We start from the raw sequence: 15,043 nt of genomic DNA, 5'->3' as shown, positions 1-15,043 counted from the left end.
ATTTTAACAGCTTGGAAATGAAAAGGCAATTAATGGGAATTCCCGTATGTGCTCATATTATTTTACATAATGATTTTATATAAACCTGGGATTTACAGACAATTATGACTGGTAATACTTTTCACCTATGGTATTTGTATTGCAGTTGTATTGCAAAAGAGATTGTATGCAGATGAGGTGGTAAGAAAAATATTTTTAAATGACTGCTTTTCTTTTCCCAGGTTGTACATTTGAAGGTAGACAGTACTATGAAGGTGAGGAATTTCAGCCTGAAGGGAACAAATGCATCACATGTGCTTGTATTGTAAGTCTTTAGCATTGTATCAATGCACATGACTTTTAAAAGGCATTATTATTATTATTATTATTATTATTATTATTATTATTAGCAGTAGTGGTTTTATATTACACAGAAACAACGTTGTGAATTCAATCCCAGGCCTCCACAGTTGATTCAGCCTTCCATCCTTTCGTAGGTTGGTAAAATGAGTACCCAGCTTGTTGGCGGCAATTGGCTTACAGCTTGTAAACTGCTTAGAGCCATGGTGGCGAACTTATGGCATGCAAACCCTCTCTGGCAGGCGAAGCCATCTCTGAGCGTATATGCCTGTTCCTCCTCTTCCCCCATCCTCTCGTGCCTTTAACTGTCTCTGTGGAAGTCCTGTCCCCAGAAATCTCTGGCTTAGAGAGTGCTGAGTTTACTATTACGCGGTATAGAAATGTAAAGGCTCTTGCTATTGCTAAATGCTTCGATTTCTTAGGAATTACCTAAACAGAAAAGTTCAGGAGTTGCCTCTAGGAACCAGAATAAAAGAGGCTAGGATAGCAGATTTGGAGTTTGGAGAAAATAAAGAGTAGGAGTCTTAAGTATCATCTTCCTGCAGTATGGGTTATCTGCTGCCTCTGTAATTACTTACATACTATTCTGGTGAAGCATTAAACATCCATCAAAGTGGTAAGGGCAGTTTAAGTGGAAACATATTATGGCAAAAAATATCTGCTAAAAGTGATCCTATCCTAATGTTATTCCTATTTAACTATTTAGCATAAACCCATCAAAATGTGTGGGACTTGTTAGTCACATTTAAAGCTCATTTACTTCATTTAATGGCTTATGCATTTTGGTCACTGGATTATATTTTGAATTTATATTAGAAAAGCAAACAATATAGAGTGTTAATTATAAATAAGCTCTTATCAATAAATGAACATTTCAAACTGATTTGCTAAAGTCCATTTTAGAAGGGATGTTATTTTATTTTAAATAAAACAAAGTTCAGCAAACCTTTGTTTTAATCCTATATTTAGAATGACGGTGGGCTGATTTAATTAAATTTGGTTACAGATTTGAATTATTTCTTAGAAATGGCAACTCTTGCTATATGTACAATTCTATTCATATGTGTAATATTTAGGATTAGGGTCACATCTGGACTGACAAGAAAATCCAGTTTACCTTTGGGTTACCTTGAGCCACAGTACCCACAGACTTGTTTATACACACCAAGGTGAATTCAAGAAAACTGTCCACACAGTGCTCCCTTTCAGACACACCATGGTCCAGAAGCTGCGTGCCGAAGAGGACATGGCGCTCACGCATACGACTCATGTGCCATGCTGCGCTGCATGCACGATCCCCATTAGTTTCAATGGGGCTCAGGCACAGACAGAACTTGCTTTAGGTGGCAGGGTCTGGAACGAATCCCCACGCAGGGCAAGGACGCACAGTATATATGGCCACATGACTGTGGCTGCTCAAATTTTCCCCCCTCTTTCTTCCTCCATGCATGCAAATATACAGCTCTCTGAACTTCTCCTCATCAATGTCACTATGAAGTGCAGTCTCCCTCCCACCAACTTTACAGATTTCCTGCTCAAAACTGGGAGAAATCCCCTCTTTTATTCCCTCTGGATTAAAGTCCTGAAGCAAGGGAAGGGCTTGGATTTGGCCCTAATCATTCTCTACTTTGTTTGGCCAGCTCGCTGTGAAAAATAGGTGAGACCACTTTATTTGGCCTGTGTAGACGCACACTAAGAAAGTCCCATGTTGATCTGACACACCCAGAAAAAAAGTCAGTGTGGTAGTGTTGGAAATAAGATATGACCTAAAGCCATAGTGATTTGATGTTTGTGGATTCAGTAATTTGGATTGGTAAAAGACAGCTAGCTCATCCTGTAACTTGCGGTGGAGTACACAACTTTTGATTTTCTCTCCCTCTTAAGTTTAATTTACTTCAAGTATCTTCAGAAGGGCTATCTTGGTGTGCCAAATAGCAGACGATAAAAGCAAAGCACTATCTAATGCCTTTCTATTGGCAGCTTTGCCCATGGCACAGACATGTTGTGTAACGTATTGGTTCTGGCCTCTGATGACTTCAATTAATCATTCAGCACAAAGAGATATAACTTCAGTCAAGATCAGTGGATGTGTGTTTGCTTTTGCCTGGGGTGAAGTTGGCTCTGACTCCTCTCCAGCACCACCTTAACTTCATCAAACAGGAGTTGCATGTTGATTAATATGATTAAGAAGTTGCCAGTTCATCAGTGTTTCCTTCCCCACCCCTTCTATTCCTACCCAAATAAAGCTGGCAAACAAGGATGAGGTGTTTTTTGTCAGTGGAAACAAAACTTTCATCCAACTGAAAAGCAGTGAGGGCCTCCTCCTTCAAGGCATGCTTGTCATGTCAGTGTTTTCCTCATTCCTCCTCTGTCTCTCCTGCTTAGTTTCCTTAGACTCACACATTTACCTGGACAATTCAGATTGTACAGTAAGAGTGGAGCCATCACAAAGCTTCTTGAAGTAGGTTGTTGCCTGTGTTCAAGTGGAACCCCCCCCCCACACACACACAAACAAACACATTTTTAAAAAAAGGTTGCAGCAGCAAATTTACAGCGCTTTATAAATAAAAGTTAATAATAATAATAATAATAAATCTCTTATCAAAAAAGTAGGGCGGATGTCTTGTTTCAGATACATATCTAGTCATGCGATAGTATGGGAACTGGCTTGTGAGTGATATGCTGCAACATGTGAGGACTTTATTAGATGGAAGGTATTTTCCCCACCCCTAATTACATTTCCACTGTGATTGAGATTGGAGTTGTTCAGCATGATTCTTAAAAGATGGGAAGGAGCTAACTGCTGGTGGAGGAGGACCAAAGAAAGATATTTCTTTCTGCAAGATATTTTTTTCCTCTTTCAGTTCTGGCAATAGAAGAATAGATGGAAAAACACAAGATAGTTTTGTTCAATTGTAAACTCCCATTCTGCCAAAGCCTAGAATAGCACAGCACTTACTTAGAATAAACCAGAAAGATGTTCATTTTAACACAGCAGTGTTGCTTGCCTACTTATGGCCAGAAAGCAGGATCTCTTAGAAATCAAGGGGTAGATGGGTCCTGCCACCCTTCTACTTGTGCTACCACAGCATTATTCCATTTCCCAATATCTTTCATGCTAGAGTTGACAGCCAGCACTCTTGTATGTTTCAACTGGGAAAATTCAACATAGTTCTATGGCTATGTGTTTTAAGAATGGAAGAAATTGTCTTATACTGAGTCAGATAATTAGTCAGTATATCTCGGTGTTGTCCACACTATCTAGCAGAGGCTGTCTGTGGGCTTTTGGTACCCCTGCCTAGAGACACTGTTGTTGTTAACTGCCCTGAGTCAATCTCGATCCATGGCAACCCTGTGGACCCCGGTTAGAGATGTCAGGGATTAAATCTGGAATCTGTTGTACATAAATCAGACGAAGTTGTGACCCTTTGCTTTTCTTTCTCCGACTAGGTCTTGACAACCAATTTGTGCTTTCAAACAGAAGTACCCACACAGTTGATATTGCTGTTCTTCTAATGCCAGCATTTAAAATTTACAGCATGATCCAGGGTATAGTTAGTCCTGATAAGCACCTCAGTAAGGCAACTGAGGATCCTCCACACTCAGGTATAGCATGCCAGTAAGACCTTGTTTTGGTTGGATTAGGTTTGAGGAATCCTCTGATATTGAGATGATTGTTTAGCCTTTGCCAAAGTTCCTTCTTTCCTTTTGTTTGATTTGTTTAAGACGGAGTGAGCCAAATGGAGCCTGCTTTTCTCCATTGTTTGCTTGTTTGTAATATTCTGTAAAAACCCCAAGCTTTAGTACACCAGTGGTATTAGTGTGCCTCCTGAATCCAAAATCATCAACTGCTTTAAGTTGCTAGGTGAAATTACTTTGCTGAAACCACTTTCCCCACAGAATTGAAGGCTTCTTAAAGCACCAGTCCTGGCTTTCTGAATCCTTGCCATTGTCAAAGCAGAGACCAACAACACAGCCTTTTTCAAGTCTTCTGTCCCCACAGCAACCATGCTGGTTTCCACATACTCAGGTTATTAGGTCTACAGTGCTGTTGTTGTTGTTGTTGTTGCGTGCCTTCAAGTCATCTCTGACTTATGGCGACCCTAAGGCAACTCTATAATGGGGTTTCCTGGAGATGAGAGCCTGCGACTTGCCCCAGGTAAGCCAGTGGATTTCTATGGCCAAGCGAAGAATCAAATCCTGATGTGCAGTGCCATAGTCCAGTGCTCAGACCACTACACTACGCTGGCTCCCATAGCTTCATTAGGGCCTATAAAATCTGTCTTGTCCTCTGGAGATTCTTTCCCTACATGTTATAACCTCCTAAGGAACGCTGAAAAGCTGCTGCAGCTAGGGCACCCTTTCCATGGCATGAAAAGGAGCTGCTTTTTGCAGCTTTGCACCACAGAAAGGCCAGATTTGGATTGTGGTGTGCAGTTGCCGCAGCCCCTATCTGGCGAGGAAATGGGCAGCAAGGAGCCACTCCTTAGTGGCAGTCTGTTGAGCCCCTAAGCCGCAGTAGCTCTCTCCTTGCTCTGTTTTCTGGTCTTGTTTGCATAGGGCTGTATTTTGGAAAAAACTTATTTTCCAACACTGTATCTTTAAGTGCCTTGGAGAGGATTTGAAGCCTTGTTTGTTTTCTTTTTGTTTGTAGGAAATATTTTACCAGCTTCACAAGTATACAGTGAATACCCTCCATATGTCCCAGTTCAGCAGGGACTATTCTGATTAATAATTTCTGACCCCTTCCCTCCCACCTTTTAAATTTTAATGTCCTATTTCTCTCCCATCCTCCTACTTTCCCCCTTTGTCCCCCATTTTCTTCCATTGCTGCAAACTGAGATCAAAGTATAAAAGTAGCTTGTACTCAATTACCCAGTAGGAGGAGAAGATAAGAAAGGATGGAATTGTACCCATCCCAGTAGGCTCTGGCAAAAATGAAATGCAGCAGCCTCTCCCAGCTTGCCCCCCCCCCCCCCCAATATTAATGAAGTCTGCCATCTTGACCCATTCTGATATTCCTGCCTGGCAACACATATCCCAGTTTCATTTTTGAAATGTTGGAGGGTATGTTAGTGGCATTGACCGAAGCCTGATACAAAATTTGGTTGTCAGCACATGACAAATCATCTGAGAATGTTATCTCTCCTCCAGAGTTGATTTTCCTTTCTGCCACTACACTGATCATCATGAATGAACGAATGAAAGTCCCACAGAATATGGCCTTGGCTTTATAGGCGTTCATTCTTCTACTTTTAATTGTTCTGTTTTCAAAGCTATTCATTTGTGACCCTTTATTCAGAATCCACTTCTCCGGTGAGTTAACTTTTGTTCCATGGAATCATTTTACTGCACCCAGGCTTCGTATCTAAATTCTAGACACAAGTTGTTGACTGTTACTGTAGTCCAGATGACATCCATTCTTCCTTGAGAGAGGCTTTCTTCATTTATGCATGCCTGAGCAAGCCATTCCATGGGCCAGTGTGGTGTGCTGGTTTGAGTGTTGAACTAGGATTCTGGATAGAAGGGTTTGAATCACCACACAGCCATGAAAACCCAGTGAGTTTCTTTGGGTAAGCCACACTCTCTGTTTCAGAAGAAGGCAAAGGCAAATCCCCTCTGAATAACCCTTGCCAAGAAAGCCCAGATATAGGTTTGTTTTAGGGTAGCCATGAGTTGGAAATGATTTAAATCCACACTACAACAACAGAGCAATTTAATCCTTTGGGTGATTTCAAATTTCCCTGAACTACACTGAAACGTGTAGTACCTTTCTTCCTTCACATCTTGCCTTTCAGCCAATGGGTAGTCTTTAAACGGTTGTGCTTCTCTGGGCAAGTACTCTTAGGTGCAAAAGAAGGGCAGGATTATGAGGATCACTTACTGAAGGCCAGCTATCCTGCTGCAATTCATTCATCTAGCCTTAATGCTGTAACACTTGCTCTGAAGAGTCCAATTCAGCTTTCTGGAGAAACCTTGGCTCTTCCCCTGTCCCTGCTTCACCTTGAACTATCTACTTAAGTGATGGACTGGTGATATTAATCAGGTGTTATGGTTCAGAAACCACATTTACAAGAGCTTGAGAAGGAGCCTGCTTGGCTGTTTAAAGAGGAGGGGTGCTGGAACTCTTGGCTTTCACATGTACTTTCTTGCTGCCTATATTAAACAGTCAGATTCCAATTATCTTATTACTTTCCCCCCTCCTTTTGATGTAGCTGTTTAAAAATAAAAAATAGAGCAGGCTTGGCAAGGAAAGCAGCTCTCATGTGAGGGTGGTAACCATGGCAAAGTTTATTGTTAAATAAGAGTATTCCAAACTCATAACCAGGCCCTTTTAACTGTAGAGTCTCCTGCGTCCCCATGTTACCGAGACTATAATCTTTATAAATATTGGCATGTGAAGTATTTGGAGATACGAGGTCCTACCATGCTGTGAGGGGAGGGCGGGCTACTGAGTAGTTTCAGAAAGGGCCATTCTACTTTTTGTCTCCAGCTGCGAGTGAGGAGCAAGGCAAGCAGCATATTGATCTATAAAGTGGCCAGAGGTGGGGAGGAGGAGAGATGTTAGACTACTAGTTGGCTAAGATGGCTGAATGTTGTACTATAAAACTGATTGACTTGGAAAGGAGTATTGTTATCTTTTTTACTTCTTTCATGAAGGCTGGTGGGGAAGAGTCAGGAATTCTGTGGTTTAGAATTGTGTACCTTATTTGCATATCACATTTAAATCCAATACTTTTGGAACCTTGCCTTTTGAGACTATAGCTTTTATAACTCACAACTAACATGGCTATGCAGTCTAGATGGTGCTGGGAGTTGTGATCCTTAAAGTACATTGGACTTTTGGTATCGGCTGGGATTTAGTTCCAGGACCCCCTTGGATACCAAAATCCGTGGATGTTCAGGTCCCATTAAATACAATAGATAGTAATGTAAAATGTGGCAAAATCAATGTTTCTTTATATTTTAAAAAATATATTTTCAAGCCATGGATGCTTAAATCCATGGATAAAGAATCCATGGATATGGAGGACCAACTGTAATGGTGTAAAGACACACAGAAGACATGGTGTGGAAGGAGGAGAGGGGGAAGTGGTGGCAGCAGTGGCAAGAAGAGAGGGGCTATCCTCCGCAACACCTCTCTAAGCCTCCTTTGCAGTCACAAAGCCTGAAGCATTGAGTTGAACATGAATAGAATCCACCCTATCATCAGGGACTCTGTTTTATCGGTTAAATACAAAATAAAACCCCGCTGCGCCACATGGTGGGGCCACAAAATGGGGGATGTCTGGGAGGGTGCACATAGGAACATTTTTTTGGGGGGGATAAGTGTGTATCCCTATCTCCAGACTGAACCCTCACATATTCTAAGGAATGCATGAAGAGGGCTTCAGAAGGCTTTTTTCCACCTTCAGCTGACTTGCCACATGTTGTCTTCTCTGGAGAAGACTGACCTGGCCATGATCATTTATACTTTTCTTAAAAGGGAGTACCGAAATAGATATAAAAATAAATATGTAAAACAACATTGTTCAGTGTTGTTGTCATTTATTTGTATATTTTGAGGAATTTATTTTTATACTCCCCTTTAACAAGTTACAGTTACTGAAAATCAGAGTAAAGTCATAACTCCATAAAACAAAACAACAACAAAAGCTTTATGTATTTGAAATATACCAATTCTCCAAATGCTCCTGCCAGTTGTTTTTTTAAACAGGGACTAGCCAGGTGGAACATATTACTCTTGGGTGGTAGAGTCTTCATTGGTTTCCTATTTGCTTTCAGGTTCAGTTCTTGACTGGCTCTTGTACTTTCAGCCCTTTCTAATTTAGGAACTGGCTATTTTAAGGGCTGACTTTCCCTGTATATTTCCTCACTGCTTGCTCTGATCAATAACTGATCCAGGATACTTCAGGATCTTTTGATGACTGAGGTGGAAGGGTAAGGTCATTTCAGCTGCATCACTGTCATTATGGAACACTGATTTATTTGTTGCAAAACAGAGTTTGGAAAAGTTTGGGCTGGCACTTCTCAAGTCCCCCAACCAGTATGTCCACTGGGAATTCTCATCCAAAAAGAATTTGTTCCAAGCAGTACTGTAATGGGGGAGGGATTGGTGGGGGAGGTTTAATAATCTTCCCCAGAGAGAAAAGCTGCTGTTAAATTAATGCTGTATTAGGAATCTTTCGTCGTTTCTACATGTGCCAGATTACTCCAGGAACAGCCTGGATGCCCCAAAGCTTCCCTCAGTGCTCCCCATTATGTGGGCACTCCAAAGCAAAGCTGAGTAGGTGTTCACATGTGTGTTCTGCTGTGCTGCTTGTTGCTGGCACAAGTTGCTCATTCTGAGGCAGAAAACAAGGTGCCCAGCTTCACTCACATGGCTGGGCACGTCATTCTGACCTCAAAGGGAGTGACTTGTGTCAGCAGTGGTGGCACAGTGGGATGCTTGTGCAAACAGCCACCCAGAGGGCTCCAGATTTTCTGGGACAATCTGGACCAAAAGGTGAGTTCTTAAAAATCTGTTTTAAGGGTGCTGTAACATGACTTCAGTGCTGACTTAGCCATACATCATCAGGAGTTTGCACCAGAATTGGGGATTTGGCCCTGTGTTGTCTGGACTGATTGCCAAGAGGATGGGAGGTGGGGAGGAGCGGAGAGGACATGCCATTTGGCCCATAGAGAACCAGCTACCTTCTTCAACAATTCATAATGGGTAGCTCTCAAAGCTATAACTGGTTCCTTTCAATGAAGGGAACAAGGTCTGGGACTGCTTTACAGATTTATTCTGGCATAAGCTTTAGAGCAAGGCTGGCCAGAGTGTGGCTCTAATGCTGCGTGTAGCTCCCCCCCAATTGTTTTTGCAACCTGCAACCCCTCTTGACACTTTGGTCAGGCAATATGAAAAAAGGACTCTGTCCAGCAAACAGCAAAGAAACACAAAAATACCCCCTACTCAGTCAAATCAGTCTCCCATATGTTTACCTATGTCCACCATGGTGAATCACCTCCTTTCAAATCCTCCTGATTGGGGATTCATCTTTTAAGTTTGTGGAAGCATGAGTACACAAGGATCCTTTTTTAAATTTTAAATGCCAGTTGTTTCCATACATTTTCCAACACAGGTTCTCAACCATGGTGGAGATAGGTCAACATATGGGAGACTGATTTGACTGAGTAGGGGGTATTTTTGTGTTTCTTTGCTGTTTGCTGGACAGAGTCCTTTTGCATTTTCACCTTTAGAATGTATAGAAGCTGGGAGATATTTATTGAATGAACATAATGATGTTAAAGGTTGACAAGTCCCAGTTCATAAAGCCTTCCTAATTAACAAGCCAGGATTGATTGCTGCTTCTGACAATGAAAGACTTAAGTTTACACAGTTCAAGTCATAAATGTGAGCCATTAACAGGCCGCCCCTGATGAGAACCTACATTTTTATTGGCTTGGGGCTTCACTGGAGTTCATAAATTTGTTTGTCTGAATGGACACCTCAGAAAATGTGGAAAAATAAGTGATTTCCCAGGGAAGAGGTACAAAAGACTGAAGAAAAAAGCCTAGCCTCTGGAAGCCACTTGAAAAATAAATGAGTAATAACCCTGCATGACCATAAGGGAATGAAACCACTGCACATTACTATAGACATGTCCAGAGAGTACAGTAGATTTATGTTCAGCTGCTGATGCACTTTTTATAAATTGCTTTAAAGTGGAATGTGTGTGGTATCTCATGGGACCGCTTGTTTGAAAAATTGATTTAGGTCTAGAAGATTCCCACAAGTTGTAGTAGGAAGCAGTAAAAGCAACAACTTGTCAGTGATTAGAGCCTTTGTTTGCGAAACATTTTATGATGAGTCTAGGATCCTTCTGGCTTGCAGACAGCAGTTTTGGATACATTTTCCAGGGACAGGTCACGTGGGAAGGCAAAATGCATGATGAAATACAGGCTGTACCCTCAGTATTGTAGTGCCACTTGCCACCACATGGTAGTTGTCAGATTTACTACTCATGTAGTGAGATAAAACAGATTTAGCACTCATATAAATGCCAATGCCTGGAAAGAGATAGGGGAAGATACATCTCAGCCTGATGAACTTCCGACATGAAGAGCAAGTGCCTCTTGTATAACTGGAAAATGTGCTATATAACCACATAGCAAACACTGTAACTGCACAGTAGGTGTCCCATATGATAGTCAAGCAGGCAGAAACTCTCATATTCCAACCCTCATCAACATTTGCAAGCACTTTGATTTTCTCACAAGTCACCTTTCTTGAAAGCATGGAGTGACAGAAATACATACATGGAAAGAAAGCCTAGGGACATTTATTTAAACATGGAATGATCCATTGCTATGTTCACACACATTCACTTCTAATTTGGCAGCAGGTTAAAGGAGACTGATGCAAGTCAGTCAGAATTGCAAGGAACTATGGTGTGAAGATTGTTGAAGGTAAGGCCAGTCTCCAAAATTCCCCACCCAATAGAACATAGAATCACAGAGTTGGAAGAGACCACAAGGGCCATCCAGTCCAACACCTTGCCATGCAGGAACTCACAGTCAAAGCATCCCCAACAGATGGCCATCCAGCCTCTGCTTGAAGATCTCCAAGGAAGGAGACTCCACTACACTCCAAGGGTGTGTGTTCCACTGTTGAACAATAGGTTTGAAAATAAATGTGACTGTGTGAAACATCAGAAATTGGAGGATTAATTTGTTTCCACTAATGCTAATAACAAATATTGTTTAATTGGTAGCGGAATTATTGGCTATTTCATTATTTGAAGCACTAGTTTTCGAAATCAGCTATGTGATTCAAAGAGAATGGCATGGAGGTTTGTAATTTCAAATTTAGCTTCCCCTATCCCGGAATATTGGCCTTGGGAGACCGTAACACCATGTTGCCTGGGAATGGTGAGAGTCCCCACAGCTAGAAATTGTGTTTTTAGTATCTTTGAGGATATAGAATATTTTTCTGCACAACAAAACTACTGCATGTTCTCCTTCCCCATTCCCACTCAAGAACAATGATCTGTAAAAATCAGTGGGATTGCACATGTTTTGTTCCCAGCAATAAATACACTCAAGAACTGTAAAGGGGTTCACTATATCTCACTCCAGTAACAACAACAACAACAACAACAACAACAACAACAACAACAGAACATACTCTTTATTATTCAACAGAGGCCATAAAAATCAGTAATGGAGAGCTGAAGAGAGCCACAGTGCACACCCCATCCTTAGAAAACCTGCCATATCTTTCAGATCTAAAGAGTCCGACATTCTGAAAAAACCATTGCTGCTTGATGGCTAAGAAAACTGATTCTGTCACCCCAGCCCCATTCCATTTTTTCCCCATTCCAGACCAAACATCACTTTTTTCCTTCTTACAATTCTACTACAATTGCTCTGCATCCCTGACGTTCAGTGGCTTTCCAACTCTTCTACTTCTGGCCTCCAGAGGTTTCTTTGTCTCTTTCCCTCCTCCGAAAGATGTGGTAGAGCAGGCAGATTAATGTGTCTAGCAAAAGAGTCATGTGATGTGTTTTCTCCAACTCTAATGCTCCTTCTCTTGAGACCTTCCTGGCTTATGCTTTTTCTGAACATAACAGAAAGAGAGAGGGGGGGGGGGGGAGAAAAAGAGAGAGAGAGACCACTCTAATGAATTCCAATGACCTAAATTAATTAACCCATTAAAGTATAGGATGATTTTCAGTATACATCAGGAAATCTAGTGACTTAAACAAAGTTGGGGAAGACTCTTAACTAGATGCTTCTAATCTTTGTCCAGGGAGCACTCATATCATTCCCCTCTTCCACTGAAAAATGTCAGCTTTTGAATTCATTCACCACCATAGTATTCCTGTGATGCATTTCATTCCACTTGCTTAGGTTTCATCAGGCCAATTCGAGTACCGAAATGATCATTCCATGTTGTAAATGGAATAAAAATAAGAAGACAACCTATTGTTAACTGCACAACTAAAACCAATCATACATAGCAAAATTGGATCACCACAGTTTCACCTGTAAGTTAGCAAGGCAACTTGATTTGACAAAATTAAGGGTATTTTTTGAAAGGTGTTGGATCTAGAATCATGCCCCCCAATTTCCCCTCACTCATGATGATGAGTAGGCTGAATACCTGCATGAGTGCAGTTGCTCAGTAGAAACAGAAAGGGTATATATCAGAATACAATAGTGTGAACGTACTATAATCCTGAAGATGTAGGTCATATAGAAAACCTGTAACTGTTAGGGCTGGCACAACTTATTGCCAGATCATGGCATGAACTGATGCTGCTTTGGTTTTTGTTCTGGTTAATCTAAATGAATATAAATCTCCAGGACAAGATGAACTACATCCAAGGGTATTAAAAGAACTGGCAAATGTAATATCGGAGCCAACGGCAATAATCTTTAAGAACTCCTGGAGAACAGGAGAACAGGAGGAGACTGGAGGAGGGCAAACGTTGTCCCCATCTTCAAAAAGGGGAAAAAGAGGATCCCAGCAATTGTCGTCCAGTTTGACATCAATACCAGGAAAGATTCTAGAGCAGATCATTAAACAGAGAGTCTGTGAACATCTAGGAGGCAATGCCATAATCACAAAAAGTCAGCATGGGTTTCAGAGAAACAGTCATGCCAGACAAATCTAATCACTTTTTTTGGATAAAATTAACAGCTTGGTAGATGAAAGGAATACTGTGGATATAGTATATCTTGATTTCAGTAAGGCTTTTGACAGGGTTCCCAACAACATTCTTGCAAACAAGCTAGTGAAATGTGGGCTAGACAATGTAACTGTTACATGGATTTGTAATTGGTTGACCGGCTGAACCCAAAGGGTGCTCAACAATGGCTCTTTTTCATCCTGGAGAGAAGTGACCAGTGAGGTCCCACAGTGCTCTGTCCTGGGCCCAGTGCTATTCAATATCTTTATCAATGACTTGGAGGACTGAATTGGGAGCATACTTATCAAATTTGCAGATGACACCAAAGGAGTAGCTAATACCCCAGAGGAAAGGACCAAAATTCAAAATGACCTTAATAGATGAGAAAGCTGGGCCAAAGCTAATAAAATGAATTTCAACATGGAGAAATGTAAGGTACTGCACTTAGGGCAGAAAAATAAAATGCACAGATATAGGATGGGGTACACCTGGCTGAACGAGACTATGTGTGAAAGGGATCTGGGAGTCGAAGTAGACCACAAGTTGAACATGAGTTAACAGTGTGATGCGGCAGCTAACAAGGCCAATGTGATTTTAGACTGCACCAATAAAAGTATAGTATCTAGATCAAGGGAAGTAATAGTGCCACTCTATTCTGCTTTGGTCAGGCCCCACCTGGAATATTGCGTCCAGTTCTGGGCACCACAATTTAAAAAGGATGTTGACAAACTGGAACGTGTCCAAAGGAGGGCGACTAAAATGGTGAAAGGTCTGGAAACCATGTCCTATGAGGAACGACTTAAAGAGCTGGGGATGTTTAGCCTGGAGAAAAGAAGGTTAAGAGGGGATATGATAGCCCTGTTTAAGTATTTGAAGGGATGTCATACTGAGGAGGGACCTGACTTGTTTTCAGCTGCTCCAGAGACTAGGACCGAGAGCAATGGATGCAAGCTATAGGAAAAGAGATTCCACCTCAACATTAGGAAGAACTTCCTGACAGTAAGGGCTGTTTGACAGTGGAACAAACTCCCTCGGAGTGTAGTGGAGTCTCCTTCCATGGAGATGTTTAAACAGAGGCTGGATGGCCATCTGTCGGGGATGCTTTGATTGTGAGTTCCTGCATGGCAGGGGGTTATACTGGATGGCCCTTGCGGTCTCTTCCAACTCTATAATTCTATGATTCTATGATTGTTGTACTTCTGCAGGATTTGCTTTTACTCATAGTATCGTGTTGTTACATGACTGTTGGAAAACACAGCAGCAGTTTAATGATGTTTACCCTGGACTGCTTGAAAAACAACAACACAGTACCAGTAATTCTCAAATACAATGTACTAGCTTTGTGTTCTCATGGGCAGAAATAGTTGGCTAGAGTGCATTTTTCAATAGTAGTATCTTCCATTCTTATCTTATGCAAAGAAATATAATGGCCTTTCAAGACAGTCACTCTCTTGCACAGTATGTGCTCTTGGTGCTCGGAAAAATTACTTTTTTAGACTATTATTAGAGAGGATACTCTAAGAATTCCCCAGCTTGCAGAGCAGCTATTCCAAGCTGTATATTTTCAGTGGTTTTTTTATTTGTTGCAAAGGGATCCAGATGTTTGTCCTCAAGTTAGCATTTTTTCTTTCTTTTCCACATTGCATTTTCCTTCTGGTTTCAAGAATATATTTGCCAGCTGACAGAATGAAAGATAGTAGGTCTCATGAAATGCCACATGTAAACTAGCTGCATTGTTATTTGGACATGAAAAGTGGCAGAGTCCAGTTCCAAACCTGTGTATTTCTATTATGGAGTATGTGATTTTCCCAACAATATAAATGTTTTCAATTTTTGTAAGCAAACCCAATATCGTAAGATCTCTGGGTAGCTTACAATAAAGTTGCTATAAGCAGTTTATATTTATAAAAACAATCTGAAAACATATTAAGCTATTAAATAATTTACCGGTAGAAGATCACTCTCTCAGCATTAGGGGATGGCAATAGCAAACCCCCTGTGAAGAAACTTGCCAAGAAAACCCCAGG

General features: G+C 41.2%; 1 protein-coding gene across 1 annotated transcript in view; it reads left to right on the top strand.

The window, feature by feature from the left end:
• Positions 1-15,043, top strand: part of BMPER (BMP binding endothelial regulator) — a 231,281-nt gene that overhangs the window by 65,961 nt on the left and 150,277 nt on the right. Inside the window, exon 6 of the mRNA XM_089532445.1 lies at positions 222-304. Coding sequence (XP_089388571.1) covers positions 222-304 — 83 coding nt within the window. The remainder of the gene's footprint in view (positions 1-221; positions 305-15,043) is intronic.

This window comes from Sceloporus occidentalis, unplaced genomic scaffold (genome assembly GCF_023333645.1).
Source record: "Sceloporus occidentalis isolate IW3139 unplaced genomic scaffold, rSceOcc1.0.p SCAF_7, whole genome shotgun sequence".
NCBI lineage: Eukaryota > Metazoa > Chordata > Lepidosauria > Squamata > Phrynosomatidae > Sceloporus > Sceloporus occidentalis.
This window is presented reverse-complemented; position numbering and strand designations above follow the sequence as displayed.